The sequence below is a fragment of the Mixophyes fleayi genome, chromosome 1 (assembly GCF_038048845.1).
Source record: "Mixophyes fleayi isolate aMixFle1 chromosome 1, aMixFle1.hap1, whole genome shotgun sequence".
Lineage (NCBI taxonomy): Eukaryota > Metazoa > Chordata > Amphibia > Anura > Limnodynastidae > Mixophyes > Mixophyes fleayi.
Genome location: NC_134402.1, coordinates 40,715,160 through 40,731,923, shown reverse-complemented (window position 1 = coordinate 40,731,923; position 16,764 = coordinate 40,715,160). Strand labels below are relative to the sequence as shown.

Sequence of the window (16,764 nt, the reverse complement as noted above, 5' to 3'; positions counted from 1 at the left end):
TACTTTGATCATGTGATGGGATCACTGGCAGAATACGGTCAGTGACCAGCAGCCTTGATGCTAAACAAGACAGACTGAAAGAACAGCAAGGATTCATACACATATACATAATAGCACAATCGAAAGAAAAACATGTTTCAGCAGTAAAAGTTCAAGATGGATCTGTGACAATCATGAAAGATTAGATTATAAATGGCTTATTTAAAGCCAAATTAATGGCTAACCAGTTCTGACAACCGGTTCTACAGAACTTTTTTCTACCTATGGAGAGTGGCTCCTGGGGTCCTCTAGCACACGGAAGACATCCCAAAAGGAAGGCACAGACTGGGACAAAGGAGAAAGGAGGAGATATACTCTCTTCTGCTAGTCTAGACAGTGGGCAACCAATATCATTTAAATTCATTGTATGTATTTAATCCAACTAAGAATTTGCTACTCAAGAAATATCTGTAATTTGTACCTACATTGAACCTACAATAAATCCATCCTGACCTATAAGCCATGGGTAAACCGGAATGTACAAAAGGCTGCACGATGTCATAAACAAGTTGGAATGCGCTTGATTAAATAGGAACACATGGCCTTAAAAATCCCTCTCTTCTGATCTGTCCATCACTGCTCATCCTGTGGATCAAGGTGGTGCAATAGTGGTTCATAGATATATTGTTATGGCAATTAGCTGCCTTCTCAGCTGCAAGACACTTGCACAAAACTGCTTGGTGATCAGACTGCCAAGATATCTTTTGAATGATATTAGTGGAAGCTTTGCTCAGTGGCTTCATGTCTGTTGACATCAGTCTTTACTACAGAATTTCACAAAACCTCTATACATTACATCCATAAAAGGTTGCAGAAGCCACCTAAGGAGACATATTGGTACTACAAGGGGGAGGGGGAATTGTGTTTTTCAAGACTGTGCTTTAGAAGTTTAAGTTTAAAATTTGTTAAATATTCTACCCTATTCTATTACATGACCACAATGGATGTTTTATGGTTAGATATGTCGCAGGCTGAATTTATACATTTTGTCACTGATGCCGACTATTCTTATTTTTTGAATATTTGTTGAACAAATTAAGCTATTTTTAATTCGAAAAGCAGCAATGTTGCACCAAAGGATTAAGAGTTAGAGAATATATATGGTCATCTTTGAACAACAATGAAAGCTACACACACGCATCGTAAAGCATAATTATGTGGCTCAGGATTGGATACAAATCGAGTGGCCTATACACCAAAAATAAAATGGGTTATGTAGGTTTACAAAAAGAATCCGCAACATCTCCAAATGTATAAAAACTGCCAATATTTCAGATAAATTAATGTATTTGAGGACTGTACCCATGTTATCCTCCATACATATCTCTGTATAAGTGCCATTACCTCATGTATGGTAGCATTATACTAGTGTGTTTAGCAAACCAGGAAAAGCATTTGAAATATATATATATAAAACAAAATATTCCAAGCTTCCATCTCTCTGTATCGCTTTGCTTTTCTATGCTATTAAACAAGTAAAAGGAGAAGTAATTCCACGTTTGAGATATGACCTTCAAGGTAACTGTAGAGGACAAATGGCCAGCCAGGGATTCATGTAGGACGAGTCACTGAATAAAGTTTGCTTTATAATTACGTGACCTCCATCTTTATTATGAAAGGAATAGCCAGCTGCTTCAGCAATGTCAGAACAGCTTTTCATTGAAAGAAATCGGCTTTTGAAATGACAGCCTTGGATGAAGCACGACAATAACTGTATTAAATTATTAACACAATATTATTCCGTTTTGGTCATTTATAGCGCCAGTGTTTCTTTATTTCCCCACGGATTGTCTGTAGTACAGGATAAGAAGGATTACACGACGAGTCCCAAACCCTCACTGACACTTTGCATTACCTTACACTGACACTGAATAAAAGGAGATTAAACAGCAGCCACAGACAATCTGGCTTCACTCACACACTGTACCCTCATCACTAAACAATTCAAAGAGAATACATATATTACATGAAGAAAAAGAAAAGAAAACCAACAGGTTCAAGACATTTTCTGTACATAAATCACATCTAATTGCAAGACAGGGGTCAGTGCTCAATGTTAAATAATATGAAGTGGTTTCTCTGCATAAAATGCACTTGATATATTAATACACGGGTGAGCTGGCTATGAGGTGCTGCCTCGCCAGTTGCTGGTCTGTATTATAGCTGTTGGGTACTATAGATAACACACAGGCTTTGTGGAAGCTGGAATGGTTGTTATCAGTCTGCAGCTGGCTAATGTGGGGCACACACTACAGATTTCTTCCGATGCAACATATTTAACGATTTTACAAACGACAGGAAAAAAATAAAAAAATAAAGTCCCGATCAGCAATGCTGCTTCATGCGTACACGTTTTACCTTCAGATCTGAGCTCTTCATCTGTCATAATCATAGGATGAGAAGATTGCGACTCTGCACACTCCATAGAGATCTATGGACACTGCCGGTCACAAGTTCATACACACTGTAGAATTGGAACGACATTGTTCCATTGTTGACCAAGATTTTGAGTCCGTTTATATAGAATCAAACAATACAATAAGCTTTGAAAGGATAATTATTGCAGCGTACACACTAACGCAATATTGGACCGAATGGTCTCATCGTTTGATTGGCCCGATAATCAGCTGAAAACACTTTAGTGTGTACCCAGCTTTACACAATGGATCTTTTTGACAAAAACTGATCAACCCGGTCAAGTTAGGTATAGGTACTGTACGTGAAATGTCTTCTGGTGAATTTTGGACAAGGATTCTAATCACAAGTTAAGCGCTCATTAACTAATGATTAAGTTGGTGCCCAGCATTGGTTGTTTAATAGAGTGAATCTGTGTGTATAGTTATTCATGGATTGAAATGGGATTCAAGAGTGTTAAAGATGGTTTTAGTTAGGATTATTTATTTGAATTGTATTAATTTAACTATATAATTAATAAATTGAGATTGATTTTAGTCACATGGTTTATTAGTTTGATCCTCTCGAGCCCTACGTGACTGTATGGGCCACCACCAGACGCTAGAGCTAGATAAACACCAATGCTGGGCACTAACTTAATTATTAGTCAATGAGCACTTAAACTGTGATTAAAACTATTGTCCTTAAGGGAAGGATAACCTTTGTTAATGCAGCTCTTGCAACACTAGGAGTAGAGCAAGACCCCCCTCCCCCCTCCTCTTTTGGATAAGGTGGTTCCTAACACAAATACAGCCAATTCATTCATTTCAAATTACATTTTCTAATTATTAACAATCTGTCATTCGGTCCAAACTGTGGTTCTCACCACGGTCCCTTATAGTCCCAATAATTCATCAGCAAACCATGTTATCGCAAGCAGAACTTAGGAATGGTTTCGTGTTGAACATTGTGCAGAGATATGGGCTAAGATGGCAGCATAATCTCACAATGTTAAAAACAATATGACAAATCCTACATCTGTAATCTAATGCAGAGAGGCCCAATGGTGATAATGAAAAACAGGCAACAGAGGGGGAGCGAGGTTGAGTAGTGGGAGAACAATTCTTAACAGCTTAAAGTTTTTAATTAGCAAAACCAGTTAAGACTTGGATATGCATTGCTACAGAAACAATAACCAAGATAAAAGGGGTCAATTTTGACCTCATTCCAAACACTGGAACTCTGAATATGTAAAGTATGTATAAATTAGCCCATACGCAAGGGTAAGCCCTTGACTTTCTACTAATTTACAAGGGGGATCCACTGGTCACTGATCCCCATCTCACTGCTGCCTGCTTTCATCCAGATTTGTGCTTTTAACCGCTGCCATTTCTGTGGTGATGCCACAAGGAGACCAGCACTTTGCAGCCTAGCTGACCACAGCTGTCAAAAAAAATCATCTACATTTACTTATATCATTCAGTTTGATTTTGCTTTGTGGCTGGCAGATAGTCCAAATGGCAGACACAGAGTGTGAGGAGGGGTACTTCCAGCAGTACATATTTGTGCATTTGTCTTTCTATCCCCTCTACTTATCCCCTTTACCCATATTCCCAGTGTCATACTGAGATGGAACTTAGTGCACATGTTTTTGGATGTTATTGACTGGGACCCTGAAGCACCTATTTGAGGCAATCATAATCTTGGGCACATATTAAGATTGTGAGCTAATAAAAAGTGGTGTAATTATGACATCTGGATTGACCAGCTTTGTACAGATACCTATCTGAAGTCGTTTGAACAATTAAAATCAGAATTTGTGATGCAAAATCAATCATCCTATAGTTATTTACAGATAAGGCTGCACTACAGACTGAATTTCACAATGATGTTCCCCTACTTAGTCACACTCATATTAAGAACATCTTACGTGGGATGGGACCCTGCAAAATGATCCCAATACTATAGACTACTATCCTCCCAAATATTTTAACTGGGGATCCGTTAGCCCTTAAGGCCCAATGGGACTCAGACCTAGGTCAATTAAGCAAGGAAGATTGAAACTACACACTTGGTAGTGCCAAGGAGGCCACATTATGTAGCAGATTTTGCAAATTCAATTATTTATACTACACAGACTTTATTAGATCCCTATAAAACTACAGAGATTGGGTAGAAGGTGTACTTTCATTTTCCCTAAATGTGGAATGGGGTTCACCTCTTTCTGGCATCTTCTCTAGTCCTGCTTAGAGGTTCAAAGCAGCGGAAGTGGCAAATATGGAGACAAAAGGAATTCAGATTACTGTATCCTAAAACCTGCATTTTTGGATTCTCTCTCAAGGTCCTTTTAGATAAAACATCAATTTCTTAACTCTGGCTAAGGTTGTTATAGATAGAACGTGGGTGGCTACTGAGAAATTTTTTGTTGCCTGTTGGATCGCTTTAGTGAATTATTCTGTTGGACATGAAAGATACATCCATACAAGCAGATATTTTATGCAGAAGTTATTATAGCAAATCTAGATTTGGTCAACCGGGACCACATTGTATACCTGTGACTGGATCACTATTAAAATAACTTTTGGTAAAAATTTATTTAAACCAAATAGCGCAGTACACTTATTTATGTAATTGCACGTGGACTTATTTTTGATATTATTGTGTATATTGTGATATAGGAAATCGTTATTTCTGAGACCAGGGGAAGAAATTCATCTCTTGTTTAACCTTGCTATAGGATATGCCCATTTCTGATGTATATTTCTGATACAATGAGCCTGTGTTTACCAAGCCTTTGGTGTATTGTGATGTGGGGAATTAGCTTGTTTTGGTTTTTATTTGTTGTTCTGTGGGAATGTGTATTCGGCGACTGTCTGAACTATTCATGCCAGTCAGACCTTTTGATTTGCTAGTGGGTCTCCTGCCTCTGAAATCAGATCCAGGAAATCACAGCAAGGTTTTTAAGAATTTCATAGCAAAGTATAAATATTAGTGGCTTTGCAATGCATGTAAATCTATGTTTGTGTAAATAGAGCATATCCTGATGCTAAAAATTAGGGATGTGCACCGGCGACTTTTGAGGTCTCGTGTTTTGGATCCGGATTTTCTCGATGTTTTGGGTTCGCAAAACATCTGCCGAAAGGTTTTGGTTCGGATTTAAGGTTTTGGATTCGGATTTTTTTTGAAAAAAGCATAAAAAGTTAAAAAAAAAATCAAGTTTTTGGGCTTATTTTCACTCCTACGCTATTATTAACCTCAATAACATCCAATAACAATAATTTCCACTAATTTAAAGGCTATTCTGAACACCTCACAATAATTTTTTTTTAGTACAAAACCTTGCAACGAGGTATCTTTGTGGACTGCGTAGAGGAGTGTTCCCCACAATACAATTAAAAACCCATCAACTGGTCTGAATTACACCCAAAAATAGTATCTGGACTGCGTAGAGGACTGGCCACTGGCCACCACAATATAATATATAGAAAACCTTCAACAGGTCTGAATTACACCCAAAAATAGTATCTGGAATGCGTAGAGTGGTGGGCACCACAATAAAAAATATAGAGAACTTTCAACAGGTCTGAATTACAACCAAAAATAGTATCTGTACTGCGTAGAGGACTGGCCACTGGCCACCACAATATAATATATAGAAAACCTTCAACAGGTCTGCATTACACCCAAAAATAGTATCTGGACTGCATAGAGGACTGGCCACTGGCCACCACAATATAATATATAGAAAACCTTCAACAGGTCAGAATTACACCCAAAAATAGTATCTGGACTGCGTAGAGTAGTGGGCACTGGGCACCACAATAAAAAATATATAGAAAACCTTCAACAGGTCTGAATTACACCCAAAAATAGTATCTGGACTGCGTAGAGGACTGGCCACTGGCCACCACAATATAATATATAGAAAACCTTCAACAGGTCTGCATTACACCCAAAAATAGTATCTGGACTGCGTAGAGTAGTAGGCACTGGGCACCACAATAAAATATATAAAAAACCTTCAACAGGTCTGCATTACACTGCACATACGGCTGCTCCTCCATCCTCTCCATCATATACATGTTGGAGTTTCAGCGTGTGACAACCTCTTGTTTTTGATAATGTCAGTGCATTTTGAATATTTTTCAATTTGCCCCTGAATGTACTTTATCTATGATACGCATCTATCTATCTTGACTGCGTAGTGTGGTGGCCCCGGTACACAATTTGGTACCGAGGCCACAATATAATTAAAAAACCCTCCACGGGTCAGAATTCCACCAAAAAAAGGTATGGACTGCGTAGTGTGGTGTGCCCGGAACACAATTTTTTACAGCGCCAACAATATAATTAAAAAATTGGGCATCAACTGTCACCGTTGTTTAATATCTGATACACCTAAATATGGACTGCACAGTGGAGTGGCCCCGGTAGTAAATTTGGTGCCGGGGCCACAATACCTCCTCCAACTTCCAAGTGTAGTGTTTATAAAGATAGACAGCGTCGAAGTGTTATTAGCTGACTTTCTTAACCCTAAAATTGTCCCTGTTGCAAATATTCGTGCAATGGACAGTTACTTTTTTATTGAAAGACTCAAGCCTTCAAATATAAACAATACAGTAGTTTTAGAGCACGTCAATACCTCTTGTTTTAAATTATGACAGGGCATTTTACTTCTGGTTTAATTTCTTGAATTTGTTTAAATTTGGTTTTACTTTTTGAACATGGCAAACGACTGTTGATTGGTCATATAATGCAAAAAAAAAAAATCCAAGATGGAATTGTCCTTGGGCGCTCACACCCACCCTTATGTTGTTGAAATAAGACATGCACACTTTAACAAACCAATCATTTCAGCGACAGGGCCTACCAAACAACTTTGGCTGAAATGATTGGTTTGTTTGGGCCCCCACACCAAAAAAGCTATTCAACTCTCCCTGTACAGACTAAACAGGCTCTACTGAGGCAAGATGTCGTCCTCATCCTCAACCTCTGATTCCTCTCCCCCTACAGTGTGTACTTCCTCCTCATCACACATTATCAATTCGTCCCCGCTGGACTCCACAACCACAGGTCCCTCTGTACTATCTGGAGGGCAGTGCTGTACTTCATTGAGGAATTGATTATTCATTTTTATAAACATCATTTTTTCAACATTATGAGGAAGCAACCTCCTTCGCCGCTCACTGACCAGGTTCCCCGCTGCACTAAAAACTCTTTCCGAGTACACACTGGAGGGGGGACAACTCAGGTAAAATAGAGCCAGTTTGTACAGGGGCTTCCAAACTGCCTTTTTTTCCTGCCAGTAACAATATGGACTGTCTGACATGTCTACTTGGATGGTGTCAGCAAAGTAATCATCCACAATTTTTTCTATTGTGACAGCATCCAATGCAGCGAGAGTAGACATGTCTGCAATGGTTGGCAGGTCCTTCAGTCCGGACCAGATGTTATCAGCATCCCCACCAGCGCCTCTTTTGGGAAAACTGAGCTTTTTCCTCGCAGCCATAGATGTGGAAGAAAATGAGGGTGTAGACTTGCACCGCTGTAGACTTGTGTCCGCCGGAAACAGAGACACAACATACGCTTTAAACCGAGGATCGAGCACGGTGGCCAGAATGTATTCCTCTGACTTTAAAAGAGTGACCACCCTCGGATCCTGGCAAAGCGTACGAAGGGCTACATCCACAAGAGCTACATGCTTGGTGTAATCGCAATGGCTTACCAGCTCCTCCCTCACTTTCTCCAGCTGCTTCTGCAACAGCCTGATCAGGGGAATGACCTGACTCAAGCTGGCAGTGTCGGAACTGACTTCTCGTGTGGCAAGTTCAAATGGCTGCAGAACCTTGCACAACACGGAAATCAGTCTCCACTGCGCTTGACTGAGGCGCATCCCCACTCCTTTGCCTATGTCGTAGGTGGCTGTGTAGGCCTGAATGGCCTTTTGCTGCTCCTCCATCCTCTGCAGCATATAGAGGGTGGAGTTCCAGCGCATCACAACCTCTTGTTTGAGGTGATGGCAGGGCAGGTTCATGCTTTTTTGATGTGCCTCTAGTCTGCGGTAGGCACTGGCTGAATGCCGAAAGTGTCCAGCAATTTTGCGCGCCACCGCAAGCATCTCCTGCACACCCCTGTCACTCTTGAGGTAATGCTGCACCACCAAATTAATGGTGTGGGCAAAACATGGGACGTGCTGGAAATTGCCCATATTTAATGCCCGCACAATGTTACTGGCATTGTCTGACACCACAAATCCCCATGAGAGTCTAAGTGGGGTAAAGCCACTGGGAGATAATTTCCCTCAGTTTCTCTAATATGTTGTCAGCGTTGTGCCTCTTATTAAAGCCTGTAATACACAATGTTGCCTGCCTTTGCACGAGCAGCCATTTTGTAGATGCTGCTACTGATGCAGCTGTTGCTGCGGAAGGGGATGCATCTACCCAGTGGGCTGTCACAGTCATATAGTCCTTCGTTTGCCCAGAACCACTTGTCCACATGTCCGTGGTTAAGTGGACAGTGGGTACAACCGCATTTTTTAGAGCACTGAGGATACTTGATCGTACTTCTCTGTACATTTTTGGTATCGACTGCCTAGTGAAGTGGAATCTCAACGGATTTGGTACCGGGGACACAATACCTCCATCAACCCTCTAAATCCCACTCCACTGATGGCGGACACCGGGCGCACGTCTAACACCAACATTGCAGTTACAGCCGCAGTTATACGCTTTGCAATAGGGTGACTACTATCGTATTTGGTGGTCATGGCAAACGACTGTTGGACGGTCAATTGTTTTGTGAAAGACTTAGCGGTCTTACGACTTCCCATCTGGGAAGATGACCGACTAACAGCAGCAACAGCAGCAGTGCAAGTAGTAGGCGTACCGCTGCAGGATTCCTCGGATGAATCCCGTATTAAGGAGGACTCAGTCTGGCTGCTGACTTGGGCTGCAAGACTGAATCTGATGGAGATTGTGGAGGAAGTTGACGAGGAGGGTGTTGCTGGTGTGTATCCAACTGGACAACAGGATTTAGGTGTCCCTGTACCGATGAGGGTCCTAGCCCCAGTTCCTGAACTAACCACTGAACTATGAAGGTTATTCAGGTGACGTATAAGGGAGGATGTTCCTAGGTGGGCAAGATCCTTACCCCTGCTTATTTGAGCTTTACATAAGCTACATATGGCCATACATTGGTTGTCTGGATTTGGATAAAAATAACTCCAGACCGAAGAGGTGCATTTTTTGGTCTTCTGACCAGGCATGACGATGGGCTTTTTCATCCCATGGACATCAGCTGTTTCCCCCCCTGGTGCCTCATTTACAATAACCACATCACCATCCTCATCATCAAGTTCCTCCACAGCGCCAGCTACATCATCAATAGGCTCCTCCCGAGCCACCTCTTCCCGTACAGTGATGGGAAGGTCAGGCTTGACAACCACCAACACCCTTAAACTCGCCTTGAGGATCTTTAGAAGGCAGAGTTGTTTGCTGTTTTGTTGCTGACAGCATAACTCTCTTCAATTTTTTGTAGGGGGGGGGAGGAGGAGGAGGGATAAGATCCGTGGGTGCAGCTGAACCACTAGTCATGAACACGGGCCAGGGCCTAAGCCGTTCCTTGCCACTCCGTGTCGTAAATGGCATATTGGCAACTTTACGTTTCTCCTCAGATGATTTTAAGTTTCTCTTTTTGCTACTTTTTCTTAACTTGGGCTTTTTGGATTTTACATGCCCGGTACTACGAGATTGGGCATCGGGCTTGGAAGACGACGTTGATGGCATTTCATCGTCTATGTCATGACTAGTGGCAGCAGCTTCAGCATTCGGAGGAAGTGGGTCTTGATCTTTCCCTACTTTATCCTCCAAATTTTTGGTCTCCATTATATGTAGCACAAGATACTGCAGAATGTGTGAACTTGGTAATATTGCAGTACCAATGGACTTTTACTGCTGAATGTGTGAACTTGGTAATATTGCAGTACCAATGGGCTTATACTGCAGGATTGGTTGTGCAAATTTTGTGGTAATTAAAAAAAAATTTAATTAGTTTTTGGTATTTTTTTAAACACAGGGGAATATTGGGGAAATAACTATGCCCTTAGAAGCACAGAGCACAGGACCCAGCAGCACCACTGACCTCAGAAGGACAGAGCACAGGACCCAGCAGCACCACTGACCTCAGAAGGACAGAGCACAGGACACAGCACCACTGGACTGAGCACAGCACAGCACAGCACAGCACAGAACAGCACAGAACAGCACAGAACAGCACGAGATATAGCAGGACAGAGGACCACCTAACACCCTCCCTCTTCCCTGATCAATGCCCGAGTGAAGATGGCGGCGACTAGCGGGGAATTTATAGGATCCGAGTATCGCGAGATCCGACAACGGGATTATGAGTCGGCGCCAAATTCAAATCTGAAACTGAGGCTCTAATACCCGGATCTGTCTCGGAGCCGATTCGGATCGGCAACGTTCGGGTGGGCTCGGATTTCATAAATCCGAGTGCGCTCATCTCTACTAAAAATAGCATGTGTCTGAAAGGTATAATGCACTGACTTGTACACTGAAATGTATCATTCTGATGTTCCATCTGACCTGACCACTGATACCTTAAATCAGTGGGACTGTCCTTGTCAGGACACTTGAGCAATAAACATCTGCTTCAAAGACCTGCTTGACAACTCCAATATTGTTGTAATCCTGTGACCTGACGATTAGACCCTAAATCTAATCCGTTCTCCAGCTGATTCTGAGGTTTGGACCCAAGCTTTCCAGTACCACCGCTCTGTCTGCTACCTGCAGCTCTGGTCAGTGCGATGGGCCAGGGAGGATCCATCCACAGCAACCCTGACCCATAGTAAGAGGTCCAGAGTTACCAGCCCAAGTGTACCAGCACAGGAGTACACCAGACGTGACAGTTACCCAGAAGGAACGTGGTTCTGAGCGCCATAAAGGAGTTCAGTGGTGGCAGCATTATAAGCCCCTCCTACTGCAGCATGAGGGTGCATTTGGGATAACGAAAGGGAACGGTGGCAAAGTAAGCCCAGCCCAGCAACAACAGACAGGGTGGCGTAGGCGGTCCATCCTGTCACAATACCATACCTATCTAATGCTCAGATGTCGTTCTAGGCACCCGTCGCACATCTGCTCTCTTCTATTCTACTCTGTTATGCAGTTTATTAGTGTTCTAATTCAGTAATTTCCACATTCAGCGTACGTTTTGCATTGCCTTGTTGGTGGAATGCAGCTTCTTTTTATTTGTTATGATCTGTCAGGTTTAATTTGGTTAGATGAATATGTATGTAGTAATACTACTTCTTATCTCTTGTTATTCAATAACTACTTGATCTGTATTGTACTATACTGTATTGGACATTGCAATAATGTACCTTGGGCTATTTTTTTCTTTTCTTTCGGGGGTGAAGGATTTACTGTTACTATGACAGACTGTCAATAAAAAGATTTAAAAATATTGACACACACACATCAAAAGCACTAACTGTGATGTAAAGGATGGTGTACACATAAAATGTAGCTCTTTACAAAGCAGATGCAATGCCAAATTTATTGGGTTCTTTACTTTTTTTTTTCTTTTAATACTAGAAAACATTCGGGTGCCACGGATCAGCTATATTTTAGCTTGCATAAATTGAAATAGGACTGTAGAAATAAAAAAGATTGGCAGATCAGAGCAACACTGGTTGTTTTATAGAAAACCTGATGGAAATTGGCATTTTTATTACATCGTACCTGGATCAGAAACAATAAAATATCGGTCCTATCACCTACACAATGGATATTCTGAGGTTGATAAAATGGAGAATGCAGCCCCATCAATATATTAAAGCAGTACTTGAGACGCACTATATAACGGATATAATATCCATGCCTCAGTAATGTCACTGTTTGCTAGTGAACTGATAAAACTGGCTGCTTTCACTGTGTCCAGGTGACTGGTGTAATCTTATCATTTATCTACAATACAGTCATTTTGATTTCCCTGACAAGATAACAAACATACTGACATACAGGGGATAATGCCGGGAGAGCTCGCTGACTTTATACATATTATAACCTGCCACAGGACATACATTTGTAATAATCCTTTATTCATTTGTTAATTGTGTGAATCTACGTCTTCCATCTCTCACACTGTCTCAGGCAAGCTGCCATTGTACAACTAGAGCCAAGTAGTGTGGTTTACATGAGTAAAGTTTCAATCTTTTTAAGATTCTAACTGGAGATATCCATCTTCTATGCTGCATTGTCTGTGCTTCAGCTTCATACACTGCACAAGATAATTCATCCTACTCCCAGCTAAGGTTGACTGCTGCTTTGTCTTATAACAATAGGAATAGAATCAAGGAAAAAAAAAACATAAGAATTTGTACATTACTTTAGATAATAATTTTAGCTAATAAGCTGGTTGCAGAGAAGAAAAAAAATATCACTTAATATATTTAGAAAGTCCAAATTCATTCAACAATAGGGAACATTTTACTCTGCCATAAGTGCAGGGGACCCATCCTGCACAGAGGTTTGGGCAAAGTAGTAAGTACAATGAATGACAGTGAAAGGAATGGGTGGAGCTTACACATGTACAGGCACTGGGTAAACTATCCAGTTCAACAAACAAGATTTACCCTTGAAAAATGTGAGGATGGTTTATTAAATGTAATTAATACACTGCAAAGCAATCTAGTAGTTTCAAAATGTGAAGTGGTAATAAAGGCAGATGTATTAAATATCACAAATATTTTCACATGCAGGTCAGAAAATACCAACTTTTCTATTGCCTAATGCAACAGTGCATAATAATGTGTTAGAATTGGTAATGGGTAGAGAAAAATATATACTATATCTTACTTGCTAGCACTACAGTACAATAGGGGAGAAACAGAGTTTCAGATCAGGGGGTCTACTTAACAAGCGGCGAACAGCCAACACTCTGGCAAAACGCTCTGTCACCACTTTCAGAGATTTCTCCAGTCTCAATATAATTATCCAAGCTTACTGCTGTCCCTGTAGACCTCTATGGGGATGAAGCATTCATCGATTTTTTTAAGATGTGAAAAGCTTTCTTTTTGCAGGAAAGTAGCACCAAGGATGGGCGTTACTTTCTTTTTCAAGCTGAAGTCAGTCTGGCTGCCGGTGAAGAGGGAAAGTGTTACATCAAGGAGAAAGGGAGAGGGTCTTCACTGGGGCTCCCAGCATGGTAATGTGCAGTGGAACTTCATTACGAGTCACTGATTTGCAGCGATACATAGTGATGGATACCGTGCTGGAACCATAAATGGGCCCCAAGTTGTTTTAGTAGCCGGTAATCCTAATGTATACAACATGCGCCAGCCCTCTTTGCTCTGGAGAGATTGTGTGAATATACATACAAGCAGGAGCGAATAAACCTGGCAGACCCCTGATATTATGTGGTAGCCACATGAAGTGCTGAACATATTGCATATAAAGAGGAAGAGTCAAAACGCCCACCTAACCTAGAGAATGCTGAGCAGACTGTATACACATCTGCTAATAGTAAGCATTGAATAGTTCATATTGGCTGTAAGAGTATCAGATGAGCTCTCCCGTTATATCCAGGAAAGGTTTTTGTTGTTTTTTTTTTTAAAACAAAAAAAACAAACATTAAAAACCAGCGCTCAGAGCTGGAAACTATATACAAGATGTCCTAACTATTACAGAATTATAAAAGTGACCGGCTTTATGTTTATTGTGCAAATGCGTGTGTCTAGTGGAAGGATGCTTGCGATTTGGACAGGTCAAACGTCATGGAATACCAAAATATAATTCTGAACTTTTGTAATGCACTAATATATCCATAAATGCTTATTAGCACAATTAAGGAAACTATATAGGTGCATCGTCCTTTTCCTGCAGTCGATCTGAAGTGGTGGAGTCTGTAGGTTGTGATCTTTTATCTGCGCATGCATATAGATAGTACATTTAATTGAGTGCATTAAATCCTGCTCACCACATCTAAGGCTGGGTACACATTACAGTATTTTCAGCCAACTATCGGGCCAATCACCCGATAACCAACCGTTCAGCCAGACATTGCATCAGTGTGTACACTTAGACAAAGAACTATAGTCCTTCCAAAGCACCGACCATCGTTTGCTTGGATTGTACAGTAGAACTATAAATCTCATTCAGCTATGAACAACGTCCATCCAATCCTGCACTGTGTATGCTTTCACGATCTCCATAGAGTTTACAGAGTCACAACCTTTTCAGCCGACGTTTATGACAAATGACGAGCACAAATCTGATGGTAAATCTTGTAAAACATGTATATAGTGTACACATGAATCTGCATGCTGACGGGGACTTTTTCAGTTGTTCATTAAATCATTATAAACACATTGGTCGGAAAATTCCGTAGTGTGTACCCAGCTTTAGAAGCGTGAAAAGGGCATAAGTAGCTTTGCAGAACACCACTCATTGAACTGAATGGAGACCTGAGAGTGCCTACTCCACCTCATCCTTCATCGGAGGGAGAGGAAACGCACCTCCATATGGGACCAAGCTAAGTTGCACAGACAGTAAACATACATTCATTAGTTTCCCAGCAAGCTATTCAAATACAATACCAAGATCTTCCGGAAGAGCAGTTTCCTCTAAATTCAGCTTTTACTTGCTTGCCTGTTAGCCACCTCCTGGGCATGTATATTATTCATGAGTGTGAACATCCCAAGTGCTCTGTCCTACAGAGAAGCTTTGAGGAACAGGAGAACGTTTGCCAGCTCTCACCACATCTGATTAGCGTCACAGGATCTTCAGCCCATAATAACCGCATATTTGAGATATTTTAGCGGGAGAGGAGATAGCAAAGGCCACAGGTTTATAGCAGATTACCCCAAGGATGTTGTATGGGTTAATAACTATACACTGCAATATTTCCTCAAGTTGTATTATTGAATGTTAAGAATTTTCAACACTACACGACAGGAACATTTTAAATAAGCACATTTGGGTTGCTTGTAAACATCTTCAAAAGTGTCCCAAAAGTTTATAATGTCATCATTTATTTTGCCACCATTTTGAGATGAAAAAAATATCACTTAAAATTACTATTGATCTTTTAAATGCACATAAAATACACAATAATTCTTACTCCAATCCAAACAAGTAAAACAGTGAATAAAGCTAGCTACACACTGGACCGTATTCGTCCAATAACCGGGCAAATCAGCCGACATACGACCACTCTGTCGGAAGTTGGCTTAGTGTATATAGCGACACAGTGGTCAATTGACGTTCCAAAGTGTCGATTGTCGGCTCATTTGGTTGTTCGTACGGTTTAATATTTTCTGACCAATCATGTAGTGTGTATGCAGTCATGCTCAGGCTCTTTTCAGCCAATGCTAGCAATGAATGTCCCGGTGAATAGATGTAGAGAGTGCCGTAGAAAGAAATTATTTGTTCGTTCCGAGACAGAATGTTTCGTTTCAGAGTCACAGAAGCTAACGAAATTCGTTAGGACATGTAGATAAGCTATAACTAGGCGGTTTTAATCAGTGTGACAAGAATGAATAATTGAATATTGTGCTGTCATTCTTTGAAGACTAGAGGACCAGATGATGGACCAGATGAAGAGCACAGATCTGAGGGTAAATCGTGTCAGTGTGTATGGATGAATCACCAGACTGATCGGACCTTCAGTTGTAGGTACAATCGTTTAAAGAATTTTCCGACCAAGGTATTTTCTCAGTGTGTACCTAGTCTAGGGGGTAAATGTATCAAGCTGAGAGTGTTCCGGCAGGTTTGAAAAGTAGAGATGCTGCCTATAGCAACCAATCAGATTCTAGCTATCATTTTGTAGAATGTATTAAATAAATGATAGCTAGAATCCGATTGTTTTTTCAAACCCGCCTGAAAACTCTCAGCTTGATACATTTACCCCTAAGGGGAGTATTCAATTGTCAGCGTTAACGCTGCAAAACGAGCGCTCGAAAAATATTACCGCTTATACGGTAATATTGTGCACGAAAACCGTTAATACGGTAGTTTACTCGCGGAATTTCAGCTAATTACCGTATTAACGGTAAGATTTTTCGAGCGCTCGTTTTGCAGCGTTAACGCTGACAATTGAATACACCCCTAAGAGTGGATGAATACTATAGATTGTCCAGATACAACAGACAAAAACATTGTAAAAATGAAAAAGCAGCAATTACCATCTGAATCTCCTCTGGAGACAGTTCTTCCCCTCGACCGTCATCCCAAACATTAGATGTGTTCTGTGCATCAGGCACTGTCCTGTCTGTCCAAGGAGGAACACAAAAGAATTATAGTCACATACCCAGGA

General features: G+C 41.0%; 1 protein-coding gene across 2 annotated transcripts in view; it reads right to left on the bottom strand.

Moving 5' to 3' along the window:
• STX18 (syntaxin 18) overlaps window positions 1-16,764 on the bottom strand; it is a 108,037-nt gene that overhangs the window by 15,638 nt on the left and 75,635 nt on the right. For both annotated transcript variants that reach the window (XM_075194652.1, XM_075194653.1), the window contains exon 7: window positions 16,634-16,719. In XM_075194652.1, coding sequence (XP_075050753.1) covers window positions 16,634-16,719 — 86 coding nt within the window. The remainder of the gene's footprint in view (window positions 1-16,633; window positions 16,720-16,764) is intronic.